Source organism: Pezoporus wallicus, unplaced genomic scaffold, assembly GCF_028554395.1.
Source record: "Pezoporus wallicus isolate ANWC-B61680 ecotype Strahan unplaced genomic scaffold, APGP_CSIRO_Pwel_v1 scaffold_11491, whole genome shotgun sequence".
Classification (NCBI taxonomy): Eukaryota; Metazoa; Chordata; class Aves; order Psittaciformes; family Psittacidae; genus Pezoporus; species Pezoporus wallicus.
The window spans coordinates 4,273,376-4,301,206 of NW_026642649.1; the positions used below are offsets into that span (position 1 = coordinate 4,273,376).

A 27,831-nucleotide genomic window follows, 5' to 3' on the forward strand; every position below is an offset into this window, starting at 1 on the left:
GTGGGTGTTGGGAACAGGTCTTGCAATGTTCCTACCAAAAGAGAAAGAAATCAAAGCTGTGACCAGAGGGAACAGCTCCAGAATACACTGCCTAAAGTGCCAACTCTCTCTCCATTACTGGTGGGCTTTTCTATATTACATGGCCTCTCCACTGTGCTCTGGTGGCCACACTACACATCTCCAAAATACTAGAAGAGTGCCAGGAGGATGGTGCCAGACTCTTTCAAGTGGTGCCCAGTGACAGGACGAAGAGCAATGGCCATAAACTAACACACAACAAGTCTCACCTCAGCATGAGGAAGAACTTCTTTACACTGAGGGTGTCAGAGCACTGAACAGGCTGCACAGGGGGGTTGTGGAGTCTCCCTTTCTGGAGACATTCAAACATGTTTGGGCACATTCCTGTGTGACCTGCTCTGGGTGTCCCTGCCTTGGCCCCACTCCACTTAGGTTGGACCAGATGATCTCCAGAGGTCACTTCAACCCTAATGATTCTGTGATTTTACCTCAAATAGTCCTAGGTAAGAAGTGTAGAGGCATTTTAAGACTCCTAGGTTAAGACTAGCTGTGTGCTAGTCTCAGAGCCTGACAATCACAAACCTCAGGGTTTCATGCAGTTATTGCTGCAGCAGATGGTAAAGCTGGGGAAATCCTGCACAGCTCCCTCAGCTGTAACCATCACATTCATTTACCTTGAATTTTGTCTGACAATTTAGAATCTCAGTGCTCATTTGAAATTTTATTGCAGACAGCTCTTCTTGGCTGGTCTCTTGGAAACTCTGTGCCCGTTTCGTTGCTGCCTCCAGCTGCAATTGCAGACTTGGGACAGCTGAGGCACATACTTGAGCCTCCTCTAATTTCTCTTGAAGGCTCTTGTTCTCCTCTCTGAGATTAGAGATATCAAGCTTCAGCTTCTCCTGTTGCTTGGCTGCCTGTTCTTCCAGTTCTTTGAGGCTTTTTGTAGCCTGGGCCAACTGCTCTTCTGCATCCACCTTTTCAGAGGTCAAGGCACAAATCTGAATACCAAGTTCAGCCATATCTGTGTTGGTCCTGTGGAGGAGATCTTTGTTTTCTTCATTTTCTATTCTAGCAACTTCCAGGCACTGCTTAACCTTGCATAGCTCTTCCTTCATGCTCAGCAAATCATTTTCTAGCTGAGCTTTTTGGTGGGCTGCTGTCTCATGCTCTTTTTTCAGCACTTCTTCTCTTTCTTTACATTGCACCAGTTCTTGCACATGGTTTCTGTTGAGTGACTCACTCTGCTCTTTAAGATGCTGGACAAGCGCCTTCTGCTCTCCCAAGGAAGCCTCTGTGACTGCCAGCTCACCTCTCATCTGCTCTCTCTCATCAGCAGCCTGCTGAAGCTTGACTCGCAGGTCAAGGACCTCTGCTTGCAGTCTAGACACTTCACCACGGCTGACCTCCAGCTGCTCTTCACTCATGGCCAGTCTGGAGGTCAGCTCTTTTGCCTCCTTCTCCAGAGAAGCTGCCTGCTGTAGCTGATGTTCTTCCACGGATTCCTTTTCTGATGTGAGGGATTCTATAAGCTTTGTCTGATGAAGGCATGTCTTTTCAACACTGAGCTTTTCTACCTCAAGAGCCTCTGACTTCTTCCTATGTCTTTCAGCTTCTGCTCTTAGCTGCTCACACTGGCTCTCCATGTCTTGCAGTTTTAGTTCCTTCTCCAAGAGCTGTGTCTGGAGACACTCTTTGCTTTCTTCCAAAATGCCTAAGCTTTTTTCCATCTGTAAACTGTACTGTTTGGCACTCTTCAGCTGTCCTTCAAGTGAGGCGTAAGACTCCTTCATGGTCTCTTCTCTTTGCTTTAGTTCTTCATAGTCTGAGTGCAGAGCGTCTAATCTCTCCTCCAGGATTTGGCTTTGCCTCCTGGCATTCTGCAAGTCTTCATCCAGCTGTTTGTTCTCACTCCGGAGCCTCCTCTCTTTCTCATCAACTGACACCAGGGCATCATCTATCTCACTCTGAAGCTGTTTCTCAGAGGCTCTCAGCCTGGCTACCTCAGCTTCCAGGGAGGCTTTAGAAGCTTCCAGATTTTTCAGCTTCCCTTCCATCTTCTTCTTGGACTGCTGCAAATCCACATTCTCTGCTTTCAGCTTCCTGCCCTCCTCACCCATTTCACTCACTGCAGAGTTTTGCTGCTCCATCTGCTCCTCCAGCTCCTTGACTTTCTGGCCGAGATGCTCCTTCTCAGACAAGAGATTCCGGTTTTGCTCCTCAAGGCTATACACAGACTGACTCACCTTTGCTAAGCGACCCTCCTGCAGTTCAAGTTGCTCTGCTTGTGACTGGGCTTCCTGTTTCAGTGTTCCTTCCTTCCTACCATATTCCTCCTCAAGTTTCTCTTTTTCTTTCCTTGCTTCCTCAAGACTTTTTTCCAGTGACCCCACCTGAGCCAGCGACCCCATTACCTGGGTCTGGAGCTCAGACACTTCCTTTTCTTTCAGGGTTAGGGCCTTCTGAAGTGCTTCCATTTCCTTTGCCATGGATTCCAGCCTCCCAAGCAGCTTTTCATCCTCTTCTTTGGAGTCAGCAGTGAGGTGATTGTATCTAGATTCCAGCTCCTTCTGTGCCTCTTCTTTCAGCTGCAGCTCCTCCCTCATTGCTTTCAGCTGAGACGCTTGCTCATTATTGAGTCTTTGCATGCCTGCCTTTTCCTTTTCTGATTCCTGAAGCTTCTCTAACAGTGCATGTACCTGTAGGGCGGAATCACAGTGGGCTGTGGCTTGCTGTCCCCTTTCCTCCAAGGCAGCATCAACTTTTGCAAGGAGATTGATGTTCTTCTGTTCTGTGGAACTCAGCTTGGCTTTGAGCTCATCAATGCAATGATCCTTCATAGCAACCAAAGCCTTAGAGGCCTCCAGCTCCTGATTCAACACCTGCAGTTTTGAGGCATAGTCTTCCTTGCTGGCCATGAGCTGCTCGAGTTTTGTTGAATATTCCTTCTGCTGCTCCACTGCATTCAGCTCTAGTGACTGCAGGCACTTCTGCAGGTCATGAACAGTGCTCTGAGTGGAGTGTGAGACCTCACACTGTTTCTGTAACTCTGTGATCATCTTTGTCAGCCGGGAGTTCTCCTCATTGTAGTTATTGCTCTTCTCCTTTTCTACCTGTACTTGTTCCTTCTGAAGGCTGACAGCTGCCTGGAGCTCCTGATTTTCCATTTCTAGCTGGTGAATACGATCTTGAAGCTCCCTCTGCCTCAACTCAGCCTGGTCAAGTTCTACACGCATCTCTTCAAAGCCCTCAAGGTGTTCAACATTTAGTGAGTTATTTGCATCAGGGCTGGAGGGGAACTCCTGGGCCTAAAGGAACAGAAGGGGAAAAAGCAGAAAGTTTAAGAATGCATTTAAATAGTGTGCTCAGATGAGAGCAAATTCAGGTTTCTAATGCACAGTGATGTTGTATGTTGCACTCGCAGCGTTATAAGATATCAACTCCCAGGAAATGGGGTTTGTTTTCACAAAAGATAAACGAAAAAGCATGTAGATGAGGCCCTAAGGTTTAGTGGTGTTCTTGGCAGTCATGGGGTAATGGTTGGACTTGATCTTAAAGGTCTTTTCCGACCTAGATCATTCGATGATTCTATCTGCAGGCAGATACAAGGTCTGCGTGTTCAGTTGAATCAGCTACTGGACAATTCTCTTTACTTTTAACTAAGAACACTTTTTTGTAGTTTACCATTACATGAGTCATAATCACCATAAAGCTATCAAGCGCTCTGGAATGATGCCATTAATTAAGGATCTAATATGTCACATAAACATTTCTTTGTAATATGCTTACCTGCAAATAACTGCTCACTAAACTGCTCATGCTGGAACTGCGACTTGGGGGCTTCCATAAATATGCAGAAGATCCAAGTGAGGACAGTGTCCTCCTGTTGATCACACAGAGAAACAAGCTATAAGAGAAGTCTAAGCACATACATGCATGTCTTCCTACTCTCACACGTAACATTTGTGGAGTTGGAACTACTATATACCAAAAGACATCACAGCACCTGCAGTTATGGGGCCAACAACCACTGAAGTGGATGGAAAACAAACTAAGGATGTCAAGAAAGCTTATGGGATTGGCAGCCATGACTTCCCACATCCACGAGAACCACGATGCAGCTCTGCTCTAAGCAATTGCTTGGTGGCGGCTCAGCCAGGTGGTGGCAGCATGCAGCCCTCGAAAACACCCACTGGAAAATGGATCTGGATCAGGCCTAAAGTTCTCCCCGTCTTTGAAGTAGGATCAGGCTGTGAGTGACCACATACTGTCATCTCTACCATCGCTACAAGTGAAGCACACTGCTTGGCTTTTCAGTCACCGCATGTCTCAGCTCTTAAAACAGAAGGAGCTAAGAATATTTGTTCTTGTTCCTCTGAAGATGAGAATAGCTTGGGAGGTGGCCTAAACTGCCCTTATTGGAAGTACTCCATTACAGAGCATCAACTCTGATCTCTGGTACACAGGATACTGAAAGAAATAAAGGCCAATTTGATCATAGACTAATTACATAGAGAAAGCGTATACTGCTCTAACACAAATATTCCTACCTTCAAAAGCAGAAGCTTTAACAGACTCTGAAGAATTTTATGCTACATTTTATGGCCCTGTTAATACTAAATGACAAAGTAGTTCTATCATACCTGGCAAATGCTGGCCAGGCAGCATCTAAATCATAGCCTCTTGATGCCAAGTCAAACTGAACATCAGTCAGCTCATAGAGATGACCCACAATGTCAGAACTCATCCTGGAATTGAGAAATGGACTTCTTGCGTAGTACCAGTCACTTGAAAACAAACAGACACAAAAATAAAGTAAGCAATAGTCACAAAACTCATTCATAAGTACAAAAGAAGCAGCAGCTTCACTCGCAAAAAGCCCCACAGCATCATTTTCACTCCATCCCAGAAAAATTATGATACACTGTACTAACACAAACTGAAACAACCCATCCCTTTGATACGAATGAAATTCAACAGCTTTAATGAAGTCCACAGAAATATCTTTAGAGGAGCCCCCACACAAGGTATTTTTTGTTCTAGTGCTTGGCCAAAACACCAGCAAGACAAAATATTTGCTATACACTGGGTAATCACACAGTAGATACCTAAAGCACACACTTGAAACATCAGAAATGAGGCAAAGAACGCAGCAATCAGAGTTAAATACACTGCGTAAATAGATGGCTTTTTCTAACAGCCACAGCAATGCCCCCCCCAACCAACTACAAACTATCTTTGGTGTTCCTTGGGCAGGAGCAAGCTGTTCTTCTATGTGACAACCCAGAGATACACTTAAATGCTTTCTCGGGCTTTGAGCAACACATCCAAATTAATCCTCCTTTATGATGCCCAGCACAGAAGATCAAGCCCAGGATCTTCAATGCTTCTAAAAATGTCACCTTTGAAACAAACAGACAGAAGCATCAGGACCTCCCACTCAACAGATATTTAGCTGTAACAACTTTCAATCTTTACCAGCCTAAAATAGGTATGAACCAGTGACCCAGGCCAAAAGGTCTGTTATCCTTCCTATCCTATTACCAGCTCTCTAAGCCAACCATTTGGAAGCGTTTCAATTCCTTTCAATAGCTACTTTATGATGCTGCCTGATCACACTGAGCAAACACCCATTAGTGAACAAGGTACTTTGCTATTCACCTGGTCACCTTGGTGTTCATAAAACACTGCTGCAAGGTGTCTGCTAGCCTCTGGTGCACCAGGGAGTAACGAAGAAATGCTCTTCCTTTTCCAAGAGATGTTCGTAGCTGAAAGGGAGAAACCACAAGAAAAGAAAATCCTAAGTATCATCTGTGATGTAGAGACGTGGCCAGAACAGCCTACGTATCAACTCAAAACCACTCACAATAAGCCACTAGTTGTAAAGGAAGCAGTAAGAACTGAGAGACGCCTTCTCCCAATACTGTCACTGGGTGGAACCCTTTTTGAATGATGAATGTGCACCTACAGCTGGCTGATGTCCACTTTTTAACAGTGTAAAAGACATCACAGGACCAATGATTCATTTCATATACTGAGTACATGAGTACAGACTACGCTAAGGACGATTCCCAACACAAGGCAAAATCCCAATGTGCCCAGCAAAGCCAGAAGTGTCTGCTTAGGTTACTTGGGATGTGTCTGGCCACAGCTGGAAGAGCTTTAGAGCAGCTCTAGTCATAGAACAAAGATGTACACATACACAAATACACACCCCCACAGACCCATTCACCCTTTCTTAATACTTAAGCCACTAAGTTAATAAAAACCTAATTCTTACTTCAGACCAAGAGCAGCTGCATGACCAAAATTAATGGCTCTTTCCATGAAGACAGCTGTTATATCAACATAAAGGGCATCACAAAACTCAGTATTTAACTTTGTTACAGCTCTTGACTTGGGGAATTGAGACGTTGGTTTGTTTTTTACATCTGAGCTATTTGCTGTCCTGCAAAACAGTGAAACACTAAACAGCAGTGTTTTATTTCTTCTAGCCATCAAAGTCACTGATCAATTTAGGAATGGAAACTGATAGTGATGAAAGAATCTCTCACCAGGCAGCAATGCTCCCGACTAAACCGTTCATCCAACTAACAAACCAAACGTACTCAAGACTCAAGAAATGGAATCCAACATGAGAGGGGCTGAGGCACAAGTTAGTAGGTTACTGTGAATATTGACTGAACAGTTAGTGTGAAAGAAGGCTCAAAGGCCACACTTTCCTTCCTTCTTCATCAGTATTCCATGCTGCTACTGGGCTTCTGTGCTCAACTCAGACTCAGGTTCCTCATTTAACTCACTGATACACTATATACAAAAATGTTCTTTATAAATGGAATAAGGAAATAAATGTGGAGCAAAGGCAGCAACACCTTTTTGGTTTGAGTTCTAAAGGAATCAGCCAGTCATCCTCAACTCTACTGACTAGCTGAAAAAGTCTTTAAAAATGTGAAATATGGTGAATCTTTCCTCTTACTTAGTGCCAAGTCCTGCTGTAAGCTATGCTAAGAATGGCAGGCTCTACCCTTGACTTCATTCTTTTAAAGAGAAAATGGCACTAAGTTTATGAAAAGGCAAGGCAGAAGCAGAGACAAACAAGGACAATCACTTGCATAAGTGGTCTTAAAAATAAAGTAAGAATTGCATTACTTGATCCTATATAATTTAGTGCCTTAGTAAAAACAGTAACTAGGTATTTTGATAGAATCATAGAAAGGGTTGGAAAGGACCTTAAGATGATCCAGTTCCAACCCCCTGCCATGGGCAGGGACACCTCACACCAGACCAGGTTGCTCCAAGGCTCTGTCCAACCTGGCCTGGAACACTGCCAGGGATGGGGCAGCCACAGCTTCTCTGGGCACCCTGTGCCAGCGCCTCAGCACCCTCACAGGGAAGAACTTCTGCCTTATATCTAACCTGAACTTCCCCTGTTTCAGTTTGAACCCATCACCCCTTGTCCTGTCACTACAGTCCCTGATGTACACTGGACAGACACTGGAAGTCCCCCTTCAGACACTGGAAGCTGCTCTGAGGTCTCCATGCAGCTTCTCTTCTCCAGGCTGAACAGCCCCAATGTTCTCAGCCTATCTTTGTATGGGAGGTGCTCCAGCCCCTGAGCATCCTTGTGGCCTCCTCTGGACTTGCTCCAACAGCTCCATGTCCTTCTTATGCTGGGGACACCAGAGCTGCACACAGTGCTGCAGGTGGGGTCTCAGGAGAGCAGAGCAGAGGGGCAGGATCACCTCCCTTGACCTGCTGCTCACGCTGCTTTACATGAGAATTAAAAATACAAATTCCCAACTTTTTTTGTTGTATGTTAAAAGCAGTGCATTTTCTTCTGGTTTCTACTGCTCTCAAAGACACAGCAGAATGTAAAGCCATATATTATGATGATGAACTGATATACTCACTTCTGTAATAGACTTGACAAAGCGGATTCCATCATTAGCTCCCTTGACTTTTGCTAGACAGTCACAGAAATAATCCCAGTAGTCTTTTCTGTTCCCCAGCAACGAGTTCTTTTCTTTCTGGTCAAACTTAAGCAAGAGAAAATGCAATAAGCAAAACTTAAATACAAATATATTTAGCTACTTGGAATTCTCTTCCTCTCCCAGCAACAAGCTTTCGTGTCTCCTCTTTGTTTTAGCCAATGTATGCACAAAGGAAAGAGACACTGATGGAATCCAGGAGATCCATAAGCTACTTTACAGACACTAACAGATAATAATGTTCTGGGTATAGTTAAAATACAGACATTCATTCAAAACTGCTGAAACAAAGATTTGCAGCAGATTCAGCAGCTGTCTAAGAGTGACAATCAGTTGCTGAGAGACCTGGAATCAAGTGTGGCAACAGCACACGTGTATGTATCAGAAAAACCTGGTCTATCTAAATCACCTTCAGAGCAGCAATGCAGTGAGGGCATGGACTGTAGCTTGGACCATCCAAATCCCAAAGGAAAGCTGAAGAGCTTCTGCTGAAGCCTCTGCAACCCAATTAAAACTCCCTTTGCCTAGATTAGCATGTCTTTGTCGCAATCAGTGACATGGACGCACTATGTGTGGACACGAACATATGCAAACTGGATTTCAGTTTGCCGAGCAGTGTCCTCTTTTTACTTAAATCCTGAGGATGGACAAAGAGCAGCATGCCAAATGAATAATCAGCCTTTTGTATTAAGCCTTCCATACAATTAAAATGAATCTCCAAAGTGAGTTGCTACAAATTCTGTCAGTTACTCACAGCACTATATTTGCACTGTGAACACCTCACTAGTATTTATTTTGTGTTAAAATGTTGTCAAGATCTCATTACCATCGTTTTTTTCCAGGATAATTTACCAGGAGATGTCTTTAAACTCAAGCTTAAATCTTTCAGATCAATTAAAAAATGCCTTGCATTCCTCAGTCAAACTGCCAGCACTGCCTTTTGATCACATTTATTTACTGTCACTTGAAGTATGTACAATGAGTAGCACATACTTCAGTTCTTACTGAAAAGAGGGAGACTCAAACGGATATTTATGATTATTTGAGTTGAATCCCACATACTGAAGTGGCAAGAAGAGAAAGCAAGGCCTAACTTTGACGGTGGATTATGAATGACACGCATCACTTTTTACCTGTAGAAGGTACTCGAGCTTGTAGGAGAATTTTTGCAAGTTGACACTGTCATCTGTGATTGGTTCCCCTCCTTCTTTAAATTCTTTGCTTAATTCAGTCACAGCATCTTGAAAACAAGACACCAAAACGGTTAACTACTGCAATAGATATATAGCACTGAATCCATAAACGACTAAATGAATGGCTTTTCTGCATGGACATTACATGTGTATGCAATTTCTTTCAGTCAAAGTGTCTTAAGGACAGTGCAAAAAGCTTCCTGATTATGTGTGCAATTTAAGATGACCTATAAAAAACTTACAGCTCAAGTTACAGCAATCTGTGGCACGGGCTAATTCTTCTTGAAAAGAGCAAAACCTCCTTCTGACACGAGTAACAGACAGTTGCTAACTGGTTCTTCAACAGAGGAAAGAGAAATAACTTTTTGCTGCCTCATGTGCACATTAAGGTAGTGCCACAGGACAAAGAGGATTCTGATTAGAAAGGACAAAGCATGTCATCTGCTAGAGGGGATCAGTAACATGAGAACAGTCAGCACATTTATCTTCTCCATGCTTTATTCAGGAAGGTTCAGCTTGTGCTGGTTACAAACACAAATGGGGAAAATAATTTACATTAAAATAAGCAGACAGCAACTGCTCTTCCCTAAAACCTACACCCTTAGTGGGTAAGGAAACCCCAAGTCAAAGCAAACTCTGTAATCTTCCTGGACACTCTGGCCCCCAAAGGGTGCACTTCTCAGCATCAGAAATTGCTGGTTTTGAGCTTGCTTTCCACTTGATTTTTTAATTCTTCCAGGTGCCTGAGTGAGCCTTAGCTCACAGTCCCACTTGATCCCCTTTGTGAAGTAAAGTCTCTTCCTGTTAGCAGGCACATATCTCTTTTATTATGTTAAAGGAAGATCTAGATTCCCAGCTTCGGTGCATATCACACTTTACATTTAACCAAAATTAAAAGGAGAAATATCTGGATCTTGGAATAGACAGCTGGTTAGGACAGAGACAGAGCAAGCAAAACAGTTACGAATCTCTGCCTGCCTGCAACAAGAGCTGTGGAAAATTAAGTTGGCTACTGGTAGCAGAGGACAAATCAGGTGCACAGAAAGCACTTTCCAAGAACAGCAGATCCAATACTCAGCACTCTTCCTCTGTGTCTCCATTCCAAGATTGGTTTGGCCTCTTGTTTTTTATCCTTCCCACATTAGCAACAGCTCCTCACCAGCTTCCCACCAAGGGAGGGTGTAAAAACCAGGCCTCCTCCTTTATGTCACATTAAGTCTTGTAACAGCATAGCCAACAAAGTCCTAGCTCACACAACACACCCCAAAGACACTTCTTTTTTTTAATTGTAAAACTTACTTCTCATCTTGCAAGGTTAAATTTGCAGGATTTAAGAATGTAAGGAGCTGCAGAAGGTACAGCACATCGCTCACAAGAAACATCAGCCACATCTCTACTGAGCACATCACACACCTTGAACGATGTTGGTACAACTGCCGCACAACAGTTACACAAGTGAAAACACAACTCCTTCTGTTTCCAAACACAGAGGTGCATTCCAGCCTACAGAATGAAGCTGCCAGCATGGCACCGTACCTTGCAAGTCCCTGATAATCCGCTGCAACTGGCTTTCACCACCACTTGCTGCCATGCTGAACACCAAAGGAGCTCCCCTTATGGGCTGTTGACCTTCTCATCCATTTAAGTTAAAACAGCAGAGTTCATGTCCTTGATGATCATTGGGCTAATGAAGATGATTCTTCTCTGTGATACCTGCAATTCTGTAAAAGTCAAAATGAAAACAAAAGACTTTATAGTGTCAAAGAAGCAGAAGAGAGGTGCTTTGGCATTTTAGATCCTGGTTAGTAATGAATTCCCACAAGGCCAAGCCTTTTCCAGGAACCTCTTTCCTATTTCTGTCTAGATTTGAGTTTCCATTTCAGTTATTTCTTCAGTTAGATCCTTCAAAACTCCTGAGCAAACCTCAGAGAGCAATTTTCCCTTGCTGGAGTTACAACACAGTCGGTCTGACAGCCCAACACAGGCTGGCATTTCATGCCATTCACCTTGTGACCCTGATGTCGGTTCTGATGACAAGGGACTTTCCTCTCACAAACCCTCTGCCAGATCTTCCCCACAGGCTGCAGAGTAAAACGGTACAACAACTTTTCCATTGCAGAGAGGTTATTTCAAGACACAGACTAGGCAGAGACCAAGGAGTCAAAAAAATGATGTATGTTTGATTCTCTGGCATTGATGCATATTTTTAACTCATCAGAGCTACTTAAAACAGTTAGCACTGGTTTTAGCACGAGAAACATCCCCTCCTCAGAACCCGCTGTTCCAAACACATGTAAGAGGATACCACTCTATTTTAAGCTCTGTAGCAGCACCCCTGGTTAGATAAATATACCTTGCACCACTTCCCTTGCTTAGAACAATGACAAGCAAGTTACACCATTGCAAGGGGGTTGGAACTGGATGATCTTAAGGTCCTTTCCAACTCAAACCATTCTGTGTTTCTATTCTATACCTAGCACTCGTAGAAAACCTCTCCTTCGTTAAATTTAATGAACTAAGATGAATCTAAAGCCTCAAACACTTTGCTAAAACAACCACGTCTGGGGACCCAAACTTTCAAATACGAGCCTAGGAACATTTGTTCTCAAAACCAGGCATTCTGCCTGCAATGGTACAGCCAAATTTGCAAACAAAGTACTGAATTTTCAGAAAACGTGCTGTTATACTTCTGTGCTTTTGCTATCATTCAAGCTCAACAATAGTGAAATTAAGCTGTAATGAAAATCTTACAAACTTCTGAAGTACACATGTAATTAGGTCAAATTATTACATCTTACTCCTTTCTTTCACTCCCCTAACTACATTAGCGCGGCTGAAGCAGGTGTTTGAATGAATAAAACGCAAATCCTTCTGCCCTATGTATCGAGGTATTGTTTGGAAATTATCCTGGTGTAAGCCTGTATTCTTTTCCATTTGAAACAAAGCAAACCTTAACAAAGCCATAGAGATAGAAACATGGGAAGTATAAAGAAAAGGCTGTAATTAATCTTACTAGTGTGATGCTTCTCTCAATACCTGTGTTTTGTTACCTGCTAGTTTCTATTTCCATATTTTGATGGCAGTTGTTACAACACAAGTGTCTCATGGCCCATGTGGTGTCTGAGGAAGGGCCTTGGCCTGCAAAATCCCCACCCCAACTGGGTTGTTTCAGGAAGAGGAGGCCAGCACAGCACAACCCTTTGCCGTGCCAAACATAGACTTTTACCCTAAAGCAACAATATTACTTACCCAGGATTCCTATCTTGATTCTACTGAGTGATCATATAAAGCACCACACTTCCTTGCTGAGTTTGGGTGCCAGGGAAAAAAAGCAAGAAGGGAACCCAGCAAGTCAATGTTTCCATGTCTAAACATGTGCATTAACATCAGCTGTATCTGTTCACTTCAGCAACTGTTACAGAAAGGAGCTTAAGTGAGAAGACTGAAATATGGGCAATGGAAAACCAAAGCACGTGGCCAAACAAAATGCTCTTCCACACACAACGGGAGAAAAGAGCAAGGACAAACCAGGGGATCCTGCCTGTCCTTCTCAATGGCTGGAACAAGCCCCAGTGCAAGGTCCCAGAGGCACAAAGACTATGCAAGAGGCATGCCAGGAAAAGTGAACAGGCCAACTGCAGGCATGAACAGAGATCCCGGAAAAGAAGGCAGTTGACAGCTGAGCTCCTGTCTGCTCCCAGTCACCCCCTTCCTCAGTACAGGAAGCAGGATCTCACAGCTTCCCCCTCCCTTGCATCAGCTCCCACCCATGAAACTTTTAGTTCCTCCCTCCTCTTCCTGGAGGTAAAAGGGATCTTTAGACCTGGGCAAATGCACATGGAGAATCAGGGAATCACAGGGTGCTTTGAGTTGGAAAGAACCTTAAAGATCATCTAGTTCCAACCCCCTGCCATGGGCAGGGACACCTTAATGTGCTGGAATGTTTTCTACCTGCCTTGTCTGCAATATGGGAAGAAAGGTACTTATCCTCTCCATGGTCCTTCCAGATGTGGTCCTTGGAAGCACAGTCCATCTCATGGAAAGGTTCAGAGCTCTCACTTCCTATGGCAAAGAAAGCTGACAACGGGCCTTAACTGGTTTCCTGAGGTTTCAAAACAGGAAGAGCTTCTGTAACACCTGATCTAGTCCTTCCTGACCACGGAACACTTTGCCCAGGATTCTTTAGAGCACAATCCTGTTCCTCCCCAGCATTTCCTATCCTATTATGTAGGCCTATAAATATTTGCTAGGTGAAAACAGCACCACCCATGTGTCAGGCACGAGTGGCCAGCTGTGGGTCAAAAGCTTTTTAGATGATGCATCGCTCCCTCTTATGCAATAGCATTTGACTAAGGGGGAGGGCATTAACTGGCATAAAACTGCAGAGCTGCAATGACATCAGTGCAGTTACACTAAGGACCTGGCACCCAGAGGGCAGAGAAACAAGACAGGGCATGTCACCAGTCCCTCCTTGCATTCTTGGGCCATGCCTGCTGGTGTCTGAAGGTGGCTGCTCTCTTCCCTGCTGGCATAAGTACTGGTGTGGGGGTGTCAATCTTCTTTACAGAGCAGGATATCCTGGAGATTTAAGAAGCAGATAGGAAACAGCCCACTTACAGGAAAAGACTGACCTGAAGGGGAGTGAGACACATCCAAAACAAGAAGCAAAATGACTGTAATTAAACTGGTTAGTGGAGCAGTGGCAATGACCCACTTTTAATCTGATTTCATAACATTTCTCTTTGTGTTTCTGTAGGCATATTTGCATCTCCAGCAGCTACATTCTGCTTAATTCATTGGTTAATTCTGGCCAACCTTGACAAGGTAGAGGTGTTCAAAATACTACACTCCTCCATGTGCAATCCCAACGGGAAGCTGGAGGAAGTCCATCAGCAGAGCTCCTCTTCATTGATAAAAAGGCTGCAGCGAGACCTGTGTCAGAGCCTGGTATCAGAGAATACACCCACCATCCAAGTCATTTGCAGTGCATACTAGGGGCAGAGCTCACATTTCAGACGTGGTATAGCTCAGTTCAAAATCAAATAATAAGGGATGATCAGGAGCTGGAGCACTTCTCATACTAAGACAGGCTGAGAACATTGGGGCTGTTCAGCCTGGACAAGAGAAGCTGCGTGGAGACCTCAGAGCAGCTTCCAGTGTCTGAAGGGGGTTACAAGGATGCTGGAGAGGGACTCTTCATCAGGGACTGTAGAGATAGGACAAGGGGTGATGGGTTCAAACTGGCAGTGTTCAAGGCCAGGCTGGACGGGGCTTAGATCAACCTGGTATAGCAGAAGGTGTCCCTGCCCGTGGCAGGGGGTTGGAACTGGATGATCTTAAGGTTCTTTCCAACCCAAACCATTCTGTGATTCTATGATTCAAATCATATCTGCAAGGCAAATTCATTGGAAACCAAGGCCACAACTGTCTACTGCTTACAAAAATACTTTACATTGACGTAACTACTCTGGTCTAGCCACGCAAAACAAGGACAACTCACCACTTGGCACCCACTACTATCACCAGACCTTTATTTGGTGCCTGCAATTCCATACCTGTTCTAACACTCTGAAACAAAACAGAAAAGTGAGGGTAACCAGCCAAATCCTACATCCATGAGTCCCAACAATTGTAACTGTGTTATTCTCTTGGGTAATGTGGATCTTGATTTGTCCCATAAAAGCAGATACTGCAAGGCACACTTCTGGAAAGCGTGTGGACAAAACCAACCTACTCGGTCATACAATGCTAAAAGAAACATTGACAAAGAACACTGAATGCAAACCTCACAGCAAAGATGAAGTGGGAGCTGGGGAAAAAGAGCTACCTCTACCTCACAGGACTGTACCACCACTGGTTCAGTTAAATTATTTCATTCCAGTAACTATGTGGGGAAAAGCACTTTGTTGTTGCAGGAAATATCAGAGCACCAGTGGAATTTACTACAGCTGTGGAGTTAGTTTTCCTCCTTTTGCACCACAAAGCTGCACATCCATAAAGCTAAAGAACTGTTTGCTAGAAATAAGGCTCTGAGGTGAACTCCAAAAAAGACAGCACGACTCTTCTGTCAGGCACACACACATGCTTCTCCTGAGCAACCCAACCCTTTGTGCTCAACACTGCATATAAAGATATGGGACTGATAAAAACACACACTGGCCTACGTGAAATAGGAGCATTAAAAAACAAAAGGCAGGCACAGCCTGAATGTCAACCAAGGTTTCCATTCCAAGAAGTGAAATTTTCTTGCTGAGTTAACCTTCCCCCTTCATTTTCTACACCAACAAACCTTCACATTTCAATAACAAAACTAATGTTTTGGAGGAATATTTTTTCTTTCTTTTAGCACTTCAAATCTAAGGCCATGCTGCAAACCTATGCTGGATTTCCACACACTCACAGATACAAACCTTGTTTTGAAGTGTTCAGGCATATAAACCTAGACTCATAGAATTCCAGACTGGTTCAGGTTGGAAAGGACCTTAAAGCTCATCCAGTTCCAATCCCCTGTCACGGGCAGGGACACCTCACACCAGACCAGCTTGCTCCAAGTCCCTGTGTCCAACCTGGCCTTGAACACTGCCAGGGATGGGGCAGCCACAGCTTCTCTGGGCACCCTGTGCCAGCGCCTCAGCACCCTCACAGGGAAGAACTTCTGCCTTAGATCTAATCTAACATTCGGTACTAACACATATCCTGCAGAAAATATGCATCCAGAAAAAGAAATTCACAGAGTATAGCTCAGCAAAACCGAGCAACCAGACAAAGTGCACAAAGCCAATCACATATTTTGCAGATGCCTAGCAGAAAAAGTAGCATGCTTATAGTCAGGGGGTCCCTACAATAAAGACCTTTTGTGGGGAGGCCCTTGTGCTTTAGCCATAATTGCATCTAACAGCATAAGAATTCAAGCTAATGACATAGACAAAATCCTGCTTTAACCCCTGACAGGAGAGACTGACACAAAAGAACTGGAAAAGTTTTGTATAATCTTTGTGCAAACTTCTCTATTCTATGGACACCTGGCCTGCATTCCCCCTTTATTCCTTATAATTGCAAGCTGTTCTTTGGAAAAGCTCAAAACATAATCAAGTATACAAGTGGCAGGATAACAGCTCCATGAGATAAGTTAATATTTAACTCTCAGTGGTGAAAGCTGACAACCCTAACAATGTTTTTTAATGCCACATTTCCCAAATTGGATCTCTACTGCACGACCTGCCTTAAGGGCAGATGCGTTAGACCAGGAACACAAATTCCTGACTGGAAAAATACAGTGCTTTTTCTGATACTCCTCACGTCAACAACTGCTGAACAACGCGAACTCAAATGACCACTTCCTGCCACCACCACCACAGGGATGAGCTTGTACGTATCTCACAAAGTCAAGCCTGTCTCAGCCCTGTCTTATGACTAAAGAAGTTGTCTGTTTGAGGAAGCAGTCAGTTCACAAGGAGAAGAAAGCTCTTCTGATAACAGGAATTGCACTCGTATCGCTTTTAACAAACACTTCTGCCCTCTTCCCTTAGGACACCACAGACTTCACTGTGCGTCAGGAATGCTAGGCTGTGTCTATTAACATCTAACATCTAACTCTCAGAGACTTGCTTCTCCTCAGCTGCTCCCATCCTATTTCATTCCCCTAAAACGTACCCTGCTGCCTCAGCACCTGTATGGCTAGTTTAAAAGATATATTTCATCCAAAAGTTAAAAGTTATTTTCCCCATTTGCATTCTCATTCTTCCAAGCCATTCTCCCCATGGCCCTATGTACCTGCCCTGCCATAAAACCTGCTCTCTTCCTCTCCATAACTCACCCAGCTATTCTAACCTCTTGCACGTTCTTCAAGCCAGGCTCCTGCTGCTGAAATGATACTCTGAGGAGGACAATACAGACACTTACAGACACCCTGCCATAAAACCTGCTCTTCTTCTCCATAACTCACCCAACTATTTAAATCTCTTACATGTTTTCAAGCCAGGCTCCTGATGATCAGATGCTACTCTGAGGAGCACCACACAGACACCTACAGAAACAGAAACACTAGAGGTCTTCCAGCTGCGAAGGAGCATTGGTGGTCCACGATACTTGCTCATCATACAAGCTTGGAGTCTTCAACAAATCTTGAGGTTTTCAGGTCTCCAAAGCTGGTCTCTGAAGTTTAACTTCCTCAGCAAGCTCGGCCTGCCTACAGCATCTCAGCCACCTCTGGGCCTTTGGGATAGTTTAAAGCAACAACCACTGCATCCTAACGCTGAATGGGAGCTTTCCTCAGGATGATTTTGTGACCTCTGCATCTCCCGTTCCACACTGACCTTCCAAGCCGAGGTTTCAGAAGTACTTCGAAAGGCTGCCTCCAACTAAAGGTTTTGGGAAGTTTGGCAGGTGGATGTTGAGACTTGCTCATCTGTAGAACTCCATCTGTCCTCCATCCAGCCAACAGCAGTAGTAGCTCCCTAGCCCATATGTAGTTCCCAGGGAACTAGCAACAAGCAACACTGGAAATTATAGGTTTTGGGCACACGCACATAAATCAAATAGGAGGTGAGGCAAACACATTAAGCAAAAAACGCGCTGAGACAACCCACACTGACAGGTCACTGGGTGAATAATGCTACTCCAGCCAACAGCAAAACACCCTGTTTCCTTTCCTCTGTAGCAGGAGGTACGGAGTATTTTCTCTCTCCCTCTTTTCTCCTGTGAAGGTCACCATTTTGGGGGAAAAGGGAAATTTCAATTACAAATCCCAACCATTTAAAAGCCTTTGGAAGAGAGACCTGTATGAGACTGTCACCACTGAGCTGTAAACTCAGTGTCATGGTGGAAACACTCGGGTTAACTGTTTACAGATATCTCTACTGAGATCACTTTATCATCCACAATCACAGAACACTGTGATGGACAAAAACACTAATCCAAAGGGAAGGGTGTACAAGTCAAGGCCCTGTGCAGCAACAGCTTCCCAGAGCTATGCTCTACACAAAAGGTTCTGCTCCTTCTGCCAGTGTTACAAACTGTAAGGCCTTCTTCTGAACACATCTGGGCAAAGCATTCAAGCTTACTACTATTATAGGATTTTTGGACACAAAGAGCAACCACTCCCTGGACAAACCCTACAAGAAAATATGAACTAGATTAGACAAGAGCTGCTAAAAAGTCTCTTTGCACTGGCAAAACCAAACAGAAATAAAACCATAGGAATGTCAGTAAGTAAGAATGTGTCACAATAAAAACACTTAGTGCTCTTACAGTTCCCTCCGGTTTAATCATCTCAACAACATCTAAGGAATACCAGAAGGATTTGGCATTTATTTGACAAATAGGCAATTGTTCATTTTAAACGGGATCAACTAAGAAAAACAAGTAACACTCTAAACCGAAAACAGTTCTCAGCACTACTTTTCCTGGAGTCCACCAGGTCATTTCTGTACTTACACATATTTTTCTTCACATTTTGAATAGCTTTCTTTCCCTATTTGTTCCTTTATGTCTTGATCCCATACCAACCAAGGCATAGAAGACCCTGGGATCCAGGATGTCTTCCTTTTATGCAGCAATGGAGAAGAGTGCCTGCAAATACAATACACTCTTTCACTGTTACCAGATGGTGTACATAAAAGGCTAGTTTCTACAGGAAAATCAGGCTCCAAAACTAACTGGCTTGTCAGAAGAAGTCGTGAAACTGCGTTCACAACAAATGCTGTCAAATATATATATACTGCAACATGAGCAAAATCGACCATCACTCGTTTTCCACCATAATATCTCAGATACAACTTTCTAACTGCAGCGTTCTCTTCTAAATGTGAACATTCAGAAACGCTGTTTGGAACACCAGGAACATTTTTTAAGTTCAAGCATTCCCATGAGGATCATTGGAAGACTCCAGAAAGTTGCCTTGTACAGAGTAATATCCAGAAACCAGAACCCGCAGTCCTGCAAGGCAGTTTATCTCCTCTGCTGCGTGGCCTGCAACATCACGTCAGAGCCAGTAACAGAGAACGCGTCACCATGAGGCCAGCAAACAGAGTCTGGGTTTTACGCTGGAAGTTTAATTCCAGCTTGCTTCCATGGGTGTGTGAAGCCAGAGCTGGATAAAAGCAAACACCCACTTTCACTCTTCAGCACTGCTACTCCTCCCTGTTTACACTTGAAAAGTAACTGGGTTTCAAGTGAGAGGCCACCTCCACAGGCCAAGGAAACCTTTGCACAGGCCAAAACCAGCAGGAGGCTGGGTGCAATGACCCGGGGAACACAAACACCGGGACCCTGAGCTCCGAAACAGGCAGCAACAGATCCACCAGCGTCCAACACATGACACAGCCCCGCCACAGCCCGACTTACCTCCGCCCGAGGAGAGCCCAGAGCACAAAGGCAGCAGATGACCATGTCACTAAAGCCTCGCTTCCCCCCCTCCTTCCTTGCTGGCTCTGGATTACCGGGATCAACGCAAGAGGGCTGGCTGCAACCCCAGCATCTGCTCTAGAGGCAGACCCGGCCCGTCTGTGCCAGCAGAACTCTCCCTGTCCGTCTGTCCGCCGGCGATTTGCCGACACAAGGGCGAGCGGGATTAGGGCTGCAGCAAATATTTCCCTGTCAGCACTTTATAGCGGGTGAGAGCACGGACACGGGCCGGCGTTTAGTTTCTAGCAGGGCCCCAAGTGACTGCTCCCGCCGCTGCGCGAAGTGGGGTGGATGCCAGGGGACAGAACAGTGTTTATGTCGGCCTAAAGCCACCGCTCACCACGTACAAACAACGACCCCTGAGATGACGGGGCCTGGGGGCTGGCTGCCACCCCCTTAGGGACAGCCAGCGCCTGGCCGGACACGGGCCACCCCCGGGGCCGCTGCGCTCGGAGCCGGTCCCCGCACGGCGGGCAGAGGTGGCCGACACCCCCCCCCCCCACGGCGCTGAGGGCCCGCAGCTCAGCTCTCTGCCCCCCTCCATCCGTCCCACCGGAGCTCCTCCCCTCGGAGCCGAGCTCCGAGAGGCAACAAGTGGAAGCCACCGAAGTTACTTCCCTCCTTCCTTCCTTCCCTCCCTCCCTCAGCGGGCTGTGCGGGGGCTGTCGCACGGTACCTGCGCGGCCGCCGCCATGTCGCGGAGAGGAGGCCCCGGGGGTGAAGCTCCGGCTCCGGCGCCGCTCCCCGCCGCCTACAACTCCCGTGAGGCCGCTGGCCGTGCCTCCCCACCCCGCGGGCGGTGTGCGCTGCCCGCCCGGCCCGGCCGCCTCAGCGGGGAGGCCGGGGGAAGGCCCCGTGGTGGAAACGGAGGGGTTTTAAATGTCTCTGTGGGGGAAATAGTCGCTTTTCCGCACAGCTGCAGGGTCTGGGGGTTACTTTGAAGGGGGCTGTGTTGCTGGGACCCCCAAGCACTTTTTAATGCAGTACGGACCTGCTCTCAGCACGGTTCAGCATGGATTCGTTGTCGGGTTTTTGTTTGTTCTGGGTTATGTTGGGTTTTGTGCAGCAGTTCCTCAAGCTCTTTGCACGGACAATGCAAGCGGATGTGGAAGTCAGGCTCGGCAAATCCAAGGCACAGATTTTGCCCTTGCTGCCCTGGTTGACGAAAGGAAAAGCCTCTTCCCACAGCTGAAAGGCGTAGGTAGGGATTAGTAAAGGCTACAGATGGGAAGGAACTGTGAGGAAGCAGGTGTGAAACTGGAAGAGGCCCCCTTCCTAAGGTGGGGTGCGGGGGGTATGTGGTGCATGGAGTTCCTTAACACTCCCACACCAGCTCCTACAAGCAAAGTATTTCCACTATGCAAATCTTAACCCTTCCGTAACACATGTGGTACTTCAAAGGTATTTATTTCACCGCAGCTGAAATAGGCTATGCTGGATTGCAACTTGAAGCGTACTTGAAAACTCAGTTTCTGTGGGTTTTTTTTTTTTTGCACGTTGCTTTGGTAAATAAATGGTTTTAAATAAAACTCGTGACCAGTTTGTCATCAATTCTGGTCACAATGCTTGTGACTATGTTAAGGTCATAATCTTCAGCTTAAGGCAGCCATAAGGTCAAAACATCGTATTTTCAACACTCCTGAGGAAATACATATAGTATGTAGTCACTGGCATGTCACCATCATCCTCATTTCTATATCCTCAGCTTCAGGATGACTAAGGGACCATAAGTTTTGGTGATTAATCTTCCCCATGGTTTTGCATAGCTCAAAAGCATTCTGATGCCCTCAGAAGTGCAGGTTATAGTGCTACCTGGGAATAAAGGGTTAACATTGGGCCTGCTTGCTTAAGCAGTCATTGTGCTTGGTGAAGCAGAACTGTAGGAGTTAAAGTTGCTAGAATGGCGAAGCAGAATTGTAGGAGTTAACAGCTGCTAGGCAGAATTGTAGTAGATAAGATTCATAGCTTAATATTGAAGACATTCTTGTTCAAATAGTATCTTTAGAAAGAAAAGGAACAAAAGATAGCCAGAGTAACAAAATTTACAAACTTGACAAGTTTTTGCTTTAAGATACATAAAACCTGCTTGTACCAAACCTGAAGTTTGGATGGGAGCCAAAACCCCATTGAGTCTGCGTGAAAACAAGAGGTTACTCACGGTGATGAAGAGGAACTGCAGGCCTTCATCCTCACGACCCCGTAACAACCACCACCAGGAGGCACTGTGCAAGCGCATCAATGGGACGATACCAGAAAATCTAATTATAATACTAGACGGGAATAGATTTTGCATATATATTAGGTGTGAAACAATCGTGTTTATATAATCATTATATGTAATATAAGCAAACTGAATAACAAAGGAAAGGTGCGCATGCCTTTGGAGGAGCGATCCCCCATGCGCCTCAGCGCTGAATAAAACATACCTACTTTACAACTTTAACGCGCTGTGGAGTCTATCCGTGTATCAATAGGGCTGAGGTTGTTGTGAGTACATGACTTGTGAAGCATGATGGGATGTCTCGCATAGTTCAGAAGCAACCTTCAGGCTGACTTCTGTTTGTGTTCTTTACGGCATCATGGACTACACGACCAAGAGCATCTGATGAAAACAAATGTCTACCAGTGATCAGCAGACAACTGGGTGTCTTCCTAAAGTAACCTCAGGGTCATCAGTTGCAAATAATGATAAATGAAACCCCACATCATCTCACTGCAATGGCCTTTTTTTTTGCAACTTTGCATAAAGTCTATGTGCAGTTTTACTTCTCACTCAACATTAATCAAGTACAATAGAGTGTTCCTCTTTTTAATCATGTAGTGACAAGTTACTGTCTGAAATATTTAATAATTGACATTAATTATTGTATTCTTGCCTGTTTATACAGACAATTTCTTCTGAGAAGAACGTTCTGTTTCCAGTTATGCCCGTACCTGACCAAAACTTACTTAGAATTCCTTACATCTTCTCATTTCTTAGCAACAAGAGGGTCAAGGTTTTTGATTTTTGGAAGCTGTCAGCTTCTGAGACTGACTTCCACCAGGGCACAGCAGGTTTAGGAGCTACCACTGCTCAGAACTGGCTGAATTTCACTCTTGTGTGGACAAAGCAGGTAGAGCTGGTTTGATGCTGGTTCAACTGGAGCAGCAATGATATGGGAGAACCAGGGCACAGACTCTGGACCGTGCAGTTTAAATGAGCTGTCTTTTATATACACTGAGATGTATGGCATATGTATAAAGAGAATACTGAGGTTTAGGAAGTTAAGAGCTGGTTCAGAGGGCTGGAAGGTTTTCACCACCAAGAAAGAGAACTTGACCTCAGAAGGCAGCATTATTTAGAAGAATGAAAGAAACAGAGTTATCTTAAATTTGGTATCAGCCGTTCCTGTCTATGGAGAGAGTACTCCACTCCCTGCACTTCCCATTGCCATTCTCAGTTCTTTGCTTCACTCCAGTCAGGATCTGCCATATTACACCGTTCTTTTGATGTAAAACTGAAGATACATGTATGTTCTTTTAACTTCCCTTCATTTATCAGTAAAACTCTCCGTTTAACACAAGCCCTTCCTATTTAAACACTGGATGAGCAAGAGCATTTGAAACTGCTGAGTAGTAACCATAAGGAGAAGATACAATAGAATTTTATTTACGATTTTAATAACACTGGTGGTATTTTCAAACTACTGAGTTACAGATGGAGATATCCTGACTCCCAGTGACAATCCTTCTGGCAATAAGTGGTGCATGCTGTGCTTTGCCCAATTCATTGCACCCACTTACGAGTCTGACTGTTGCTCTGATTATGATCAGAAGCAAAGTTATCATTTATTTTAGTACGAACAGCATGCTTTCTGAAATGTGTGGATTTTAAGTTTGCTTATTTTATGTAAGTCAGTTTGCATTAGCAGTGGAAAGGGTGAATTTGGTGCCTTGACCCTTACCAGTGAGAATCTTCCCTACTGGTACAAGCTCCCATGGCTGCACGGAAGGTTGGAGCTCTGACAGGCTGTGGCAGTGATGCTCAGCTTTGTGTTGACCAGCTGTAAAGAGAGCTAGGGAGAAGGGCTCAGTCCAGCTAAACTGCTTGTGAGAGAAGCCGTTGTCCTCCCATTCCCACTGGGTGGAATTTAGTATGGACTTAATCAGAGCAGCGAGAGCATGTGCATTTAACTGGAACTTGCAACTAGGGTTAGAGGTGCCACCCTGGCACTGTACAACAGTTGTAGTACTCCGACCACTCAGTCTGACACCACTCCCAGCCCCCAGATAGACTGTGGTTTCCAAACCCAATTAATTTCTCCTTTTTCACTTCACAGGCTTCTTTCTCTCAGTTCTGCATTTGCTCAGACCACATAATATTTGATTGATGGAGTGAAATTAAAGATTCAAGGTCTCCTGAGCATTATGTTTTATCTGGAGCAGTCTGTATTTTCCAAGCATCTGGGGGTCCTGGAGAGAAAGAGATGCAAAGGCTGCCCATCCCTAGATCTGCATGGGACACATCCTATGGCTTTAGCAATATAGATATTTAATAACATATATGTGTAAACAAAGGTGGAAGTCACACCAATGTGTTTCTTGTTGCTGATGGCTGTAGCTGCAAGTGCCTTACAGGTTTCTGTGCCTAGTAGCAGAGTTTGGAGAGAGGGATACAGCCCACACAGGGGAGAATGGCTTCGGAACAACTTAAGTAGACTGGATATATAGTTGTCTGCACTGGACAGGATGCATGTGATAGTTTCTGAGGGCATTGCCCAGTACCACTGCAGCATGCTATCTATTGCCTCTAAAGGCCATGGTGACGAGGGGAAGTCCATGGTGATTTGAAAAAGGCAAAACTCATGCTCATTTTCAGAAAAGGCAAGAAGGGCAATCCTGGAAACTGGTCAGTCTCATTCCTGTGCCCTTGGAGGATGGTGGAGCAAATCCTCCTGGAAGCCATTACCAGCCAGAAGCAGGACAAAAATGTTTGGGAGCAGCCAGCAAGGACATAGAGAAGGCAAGGAAAAGACAACATCACCAGGTTGCAGCAAAGGAGATTTTGTTCATGTAGAAGGAAAAAATTCCACCATGAGAGTTGTTAAGCGTTGGAACAGAGACACAGAGGAGTTATGCAGTCCCTGGTCTTGGGGGTTGTCAGAGTTTGACCAGACAAGGCCCCAGGCAGCCTTGTCTAACTGGGAGCATCCTCCTCCACCTTAGCTTCGAGGACTCTTCCAAGATAAATGAACCTATGAAAAGTCACAATTACTTCTTCAAATACCTTAACTTTAATAGGTGGTTATCAAAGGCAGAGAACCATAGTCACAGTGAATTCCTGAATGTTTATTAGTACAACTTTATTAGATCAGGAGGGGAAATCTCCAGATTCTGAGTTACTTTGGTTATGGTAGGTAGCAGTACAAGTGAGCAGTATTAAGTATTCCCTTTACACACTCAGACATACTGTAACAAAACATGCTCAAGCTACAGACAACTAAATAACCTGTTCAAGCCTGCACAGAGCAGATATTTCAATCTCTCATTTTATTGCTCCTGTTAATTCTTGACTGGTGTTTTTAGAGACATGTAAAATGTATTGATTTCAGGGTGGTATAGCTCTAGTGCCAGGAGTTGAAGGACAGTTTGTTGAAATGATGTAGGTGCATAAGACCTTTCACTCCTCATCATAGCATTTTCCTCTTGCAGAGCTTTGCTGGTGCCCATGAGGGGGTCCTGGCTTAGCAGAAGAAGAATTTGGACTCATTAGTCCTTCAGTAGGTTGTCTCTTCATAATTGGTGGTATTGAGTCTCTAGTCCAAAGTCTCTTGAAGTGCACAGAAACAACCACATCCATTTCAAATGTCTCTTATCAGGTGACGAGAGCCAAAGGCTGGTCTTCACCACAAGACACATGGCAACCTCTGCCTTTCCATTTGTCTGAACACTTTGGGATTAATGAGTAACCTGTTCAATTTTTTTTAAGTTTTAGGCAATATTTGTAGTAATGGGATACCAGGACTGACTTGTGCTATAAGCTTCTTAGAAAGTTTAAGTCTTCTCAGCTCCATGGCAAAAGGAGAAAGGGAGAGAGCATTTGGAGGCAAATATGCTCCTGTGCTGCTGTGGGGATGGGCTGCTGATCCTCTGCAGCCTCCTGAAGGGATATTCAGAGGCTGGAAGGTGCCTGAAGTAACAGGAGGAAAACTACTATCCTAGTGAAGTATCTGCTTAAGAGCTTGTGTTCCTTCTAGAGCTCTCCCAAACTTCCCATTTTAGATCTGAAAGACTACTTTTACACTAATCTACTTATATATATATACATATATATACCAAGAGATAAAAGAACATTTGTGCTGAGAACTTCAGAGACTTAGAGTTCTTATCTCTATTGTCAGGCCAGTTAATCCTGAGAGTCCCCAAAAGAGATAACCAATGAGTTCAGCACTGGTAAACACTGCAAATCCTATAAAGGCTACAGAAATACATGTGTCCATTGCTATATACAGCCCATGTATTCTAAGTCAGGTGACAAAGCAACATGCAGCACTGCTTATATTAAAACCCAATGTTTTAGCTCCCAAAGAAAAGGTGAATATATTTCTTTTAAAATATATTGCTTTTAAAAAGAAACTAAACATGGGAGAAAACCCATCTCACTGCACAAAACATAAAGATAAGACTTACAGGTCAATGAAGTGATTTCTCAGCATCCTCAGTTCCCCATCCCACCACAAGTACATTTTGTTGTGACTTTCCATACACGGCATGTTTGCAAAGAGTAAATTTATGTGTCTTTCTCAGGGAAGTGCCTCTAAGAATTAGAGGTTATCCATGGCTTTTAGAATCAGAAAGCTCATCCAGGGTAAGTGTTACGAGTGAGGTCTTGCTTCAGTAGATGGACACATCTTCATAGTGGAATTTGCCTTGGGAGAAGACCCTGGGGCTGGAGACTTGTTTGTGGCCACAGGGTGAATACTGACTGCATAAACGGAACAAATGCCTCTTGAACTTGGCTCCAACAAAGACATAGAGCACAGGGTTGAGGCAGCAGTGGAAGAAAGCGATTTTACGGCTGATGTAAAAGGCAAGGTTGGAGTCTTTTTCATACTGACAGGTAGGTGATGGAAAAGTAGTCAGAAAGCTGAGGATGTTGTAAGGTGCCCAGCTCAGGAAAAAAGCCAACACAATGGTGAGGATGAGTTTCACAGTTCTGTGCTTTCTGCGAGATCTTGATCTGAGCAGGATTATCAGTATCTTGATGTAACAGAATACAATAGCCCCAAGGGAAAGCAGGAAGAGTATATTTCTTTGATAAATGTCCACCTTCTTCCATTTCCAATCATCATAATCACAGATCTTGTCCCCCAGGTTTCCTTGCACTGTGGTGTGGATAACCTCAGGAACCACGATTAATGTACTACCAGTCCAAACAGCCAAGCTCACCAGAAGCCCACAGCACTGCGTCTGGGATCTCAAGGTTGAAAGTGGGTTCGCTACGGCCAAGTACCGCAGGATCGTCATGAGTGTCAGAAAGAAAACACCGCTGTAGTAGCCAATGGAGAAAACAGCATTTGCTGCCTTGCAGAGGAACTCACCGAAAATCCACCCAAAGGACTGGTCCACTGCCCAGAAAGGCAGCATGCAGGAGAAGGCTAAATCAGAGACAGAGAGATTAATGATGAAGATGTTCGTTAAAGATGTGAGGTTTTCGTATTTGAATAGGATCCGTAACACGAGGCTGTTTCCAAGCAGGCTGAGCATAAATGCCAGAGTGTAGAGGACAGTAGAGAGATGGGTGTAAAATACAAAATAGTTGCCCATTTCACAGACATTGCTTTCATTAAAAACATCTTCATAGGAGTAATTATCGCCTGAATTGGGTGTATAATAGTATTCATCCATTTGCCTCTGCAACTCTTGAACTGTTCTCCAGCAGCTAGTTTGAAGAGCTGCAACAATCAACCCAAAATCCTTACGACAATCAACCCAATAACTAAACTCCTGCTGTGGAGCCTTCTGTTTTAAGAGACAAAAAGAAGCAGTGAAACTACCTTGTTTGTCCTGGGTTTGGGAGGGAAAGAAGTCATTGCTTACGGCTAGAGAATGAATTGGTGGGTACTGAAGATTTACCCTCAAAGCAATGTTGAGATCTTAAATACTTAAGAAGTCAGAAACTAAGATGCTTCTAAATCAATACAAAACAAACAGGGATGCTGGAGAGGGACTCTTCATCAGGGACTGTAGCG

General features: G+C 44.6%; 2 protein-coding genes across 7 annotated transcripts in view; both read right to left on the reverse strand.

Moving 5' to 3' along the window:
* The window catches only part of FYCO1 (FYVE and coiled-coil domain autophagy adaptor 1), a 38,784-nt gene extending 18,383 nt beyond the window's left edge, over window positions 1-20,401 (reverse strand). For 2 of the 6 annotated variants that reach the window (XM_057431449.1, XM_057431450.1), the window contains exons 1-7: window positions 10,733-11,185; window positions 9,137-9,243; window positions 7,926-8,051; window positions 5,677-5,783; window positions 4,659-4,802; window positions 3,805-3,898; window positions 693-3,323 (exon numbers count right to left, since the gene is read on the reverse strand). In XM_057431449.1, coding sequence (XP_057287432.1) covers window positions 693-3,323; window positions 3,805-3,898; window positions 4,659-4,802; window positions 5,677-5,783; window positions 7,926-8,051; window positions 9,137-9,243; window positions 10,733-10,787 — 3,264 coding nt within the window. In that variant the 5' untranslated portion in view covers window positions 10,788-11,185. Of the gene's footprint in view, window positions 1-692; window positions 3,324-3,804; window positions 3,899-4,658; window positions 4,803-5,676; window positions 5,784-7,925; window positions 8,052-9,136; window positions 9,244-10,732; window positions 11,186-20,276 lie in introns of those variants that run through there. The other 4 variants (XM_057431447.1, XM_057431448.1, XM_057431452.1 and 1 more) reach the window with 4 other exon arrangements.
* A 5,814-nt stretch (window positions 20,402-26,215) lies between these two features.
* Window positions 26,216-27,570, reverse strand: XCR1 (X-C motif chemokine receptor 1). Its single transcript, XM_057431466.1, has one exon. The coding sequence runs from the start codon at window positions 27,485-27,487 to the stop codon at window positions 26,474-26,476; it is 1,014 nt and encodes a 337-aa protein (XP_057287449.1). The 5' UTR covers window positions 27,488-27,570; the 3' UTR covers window positions 26,216-26,473.
* Between the last annotated feature and the right edge of the window lie 261 nt (window positions 27,571-27,831).

Excerpts from the sequence above, each read along its gene's own strand:
- XCR1 (XM_057431466.1), bottom strand. The coding sequence starts at position 27,487 with ATGGATGAATACTATTATACACCCAATTCAGGCGATAATTACTCCTAT.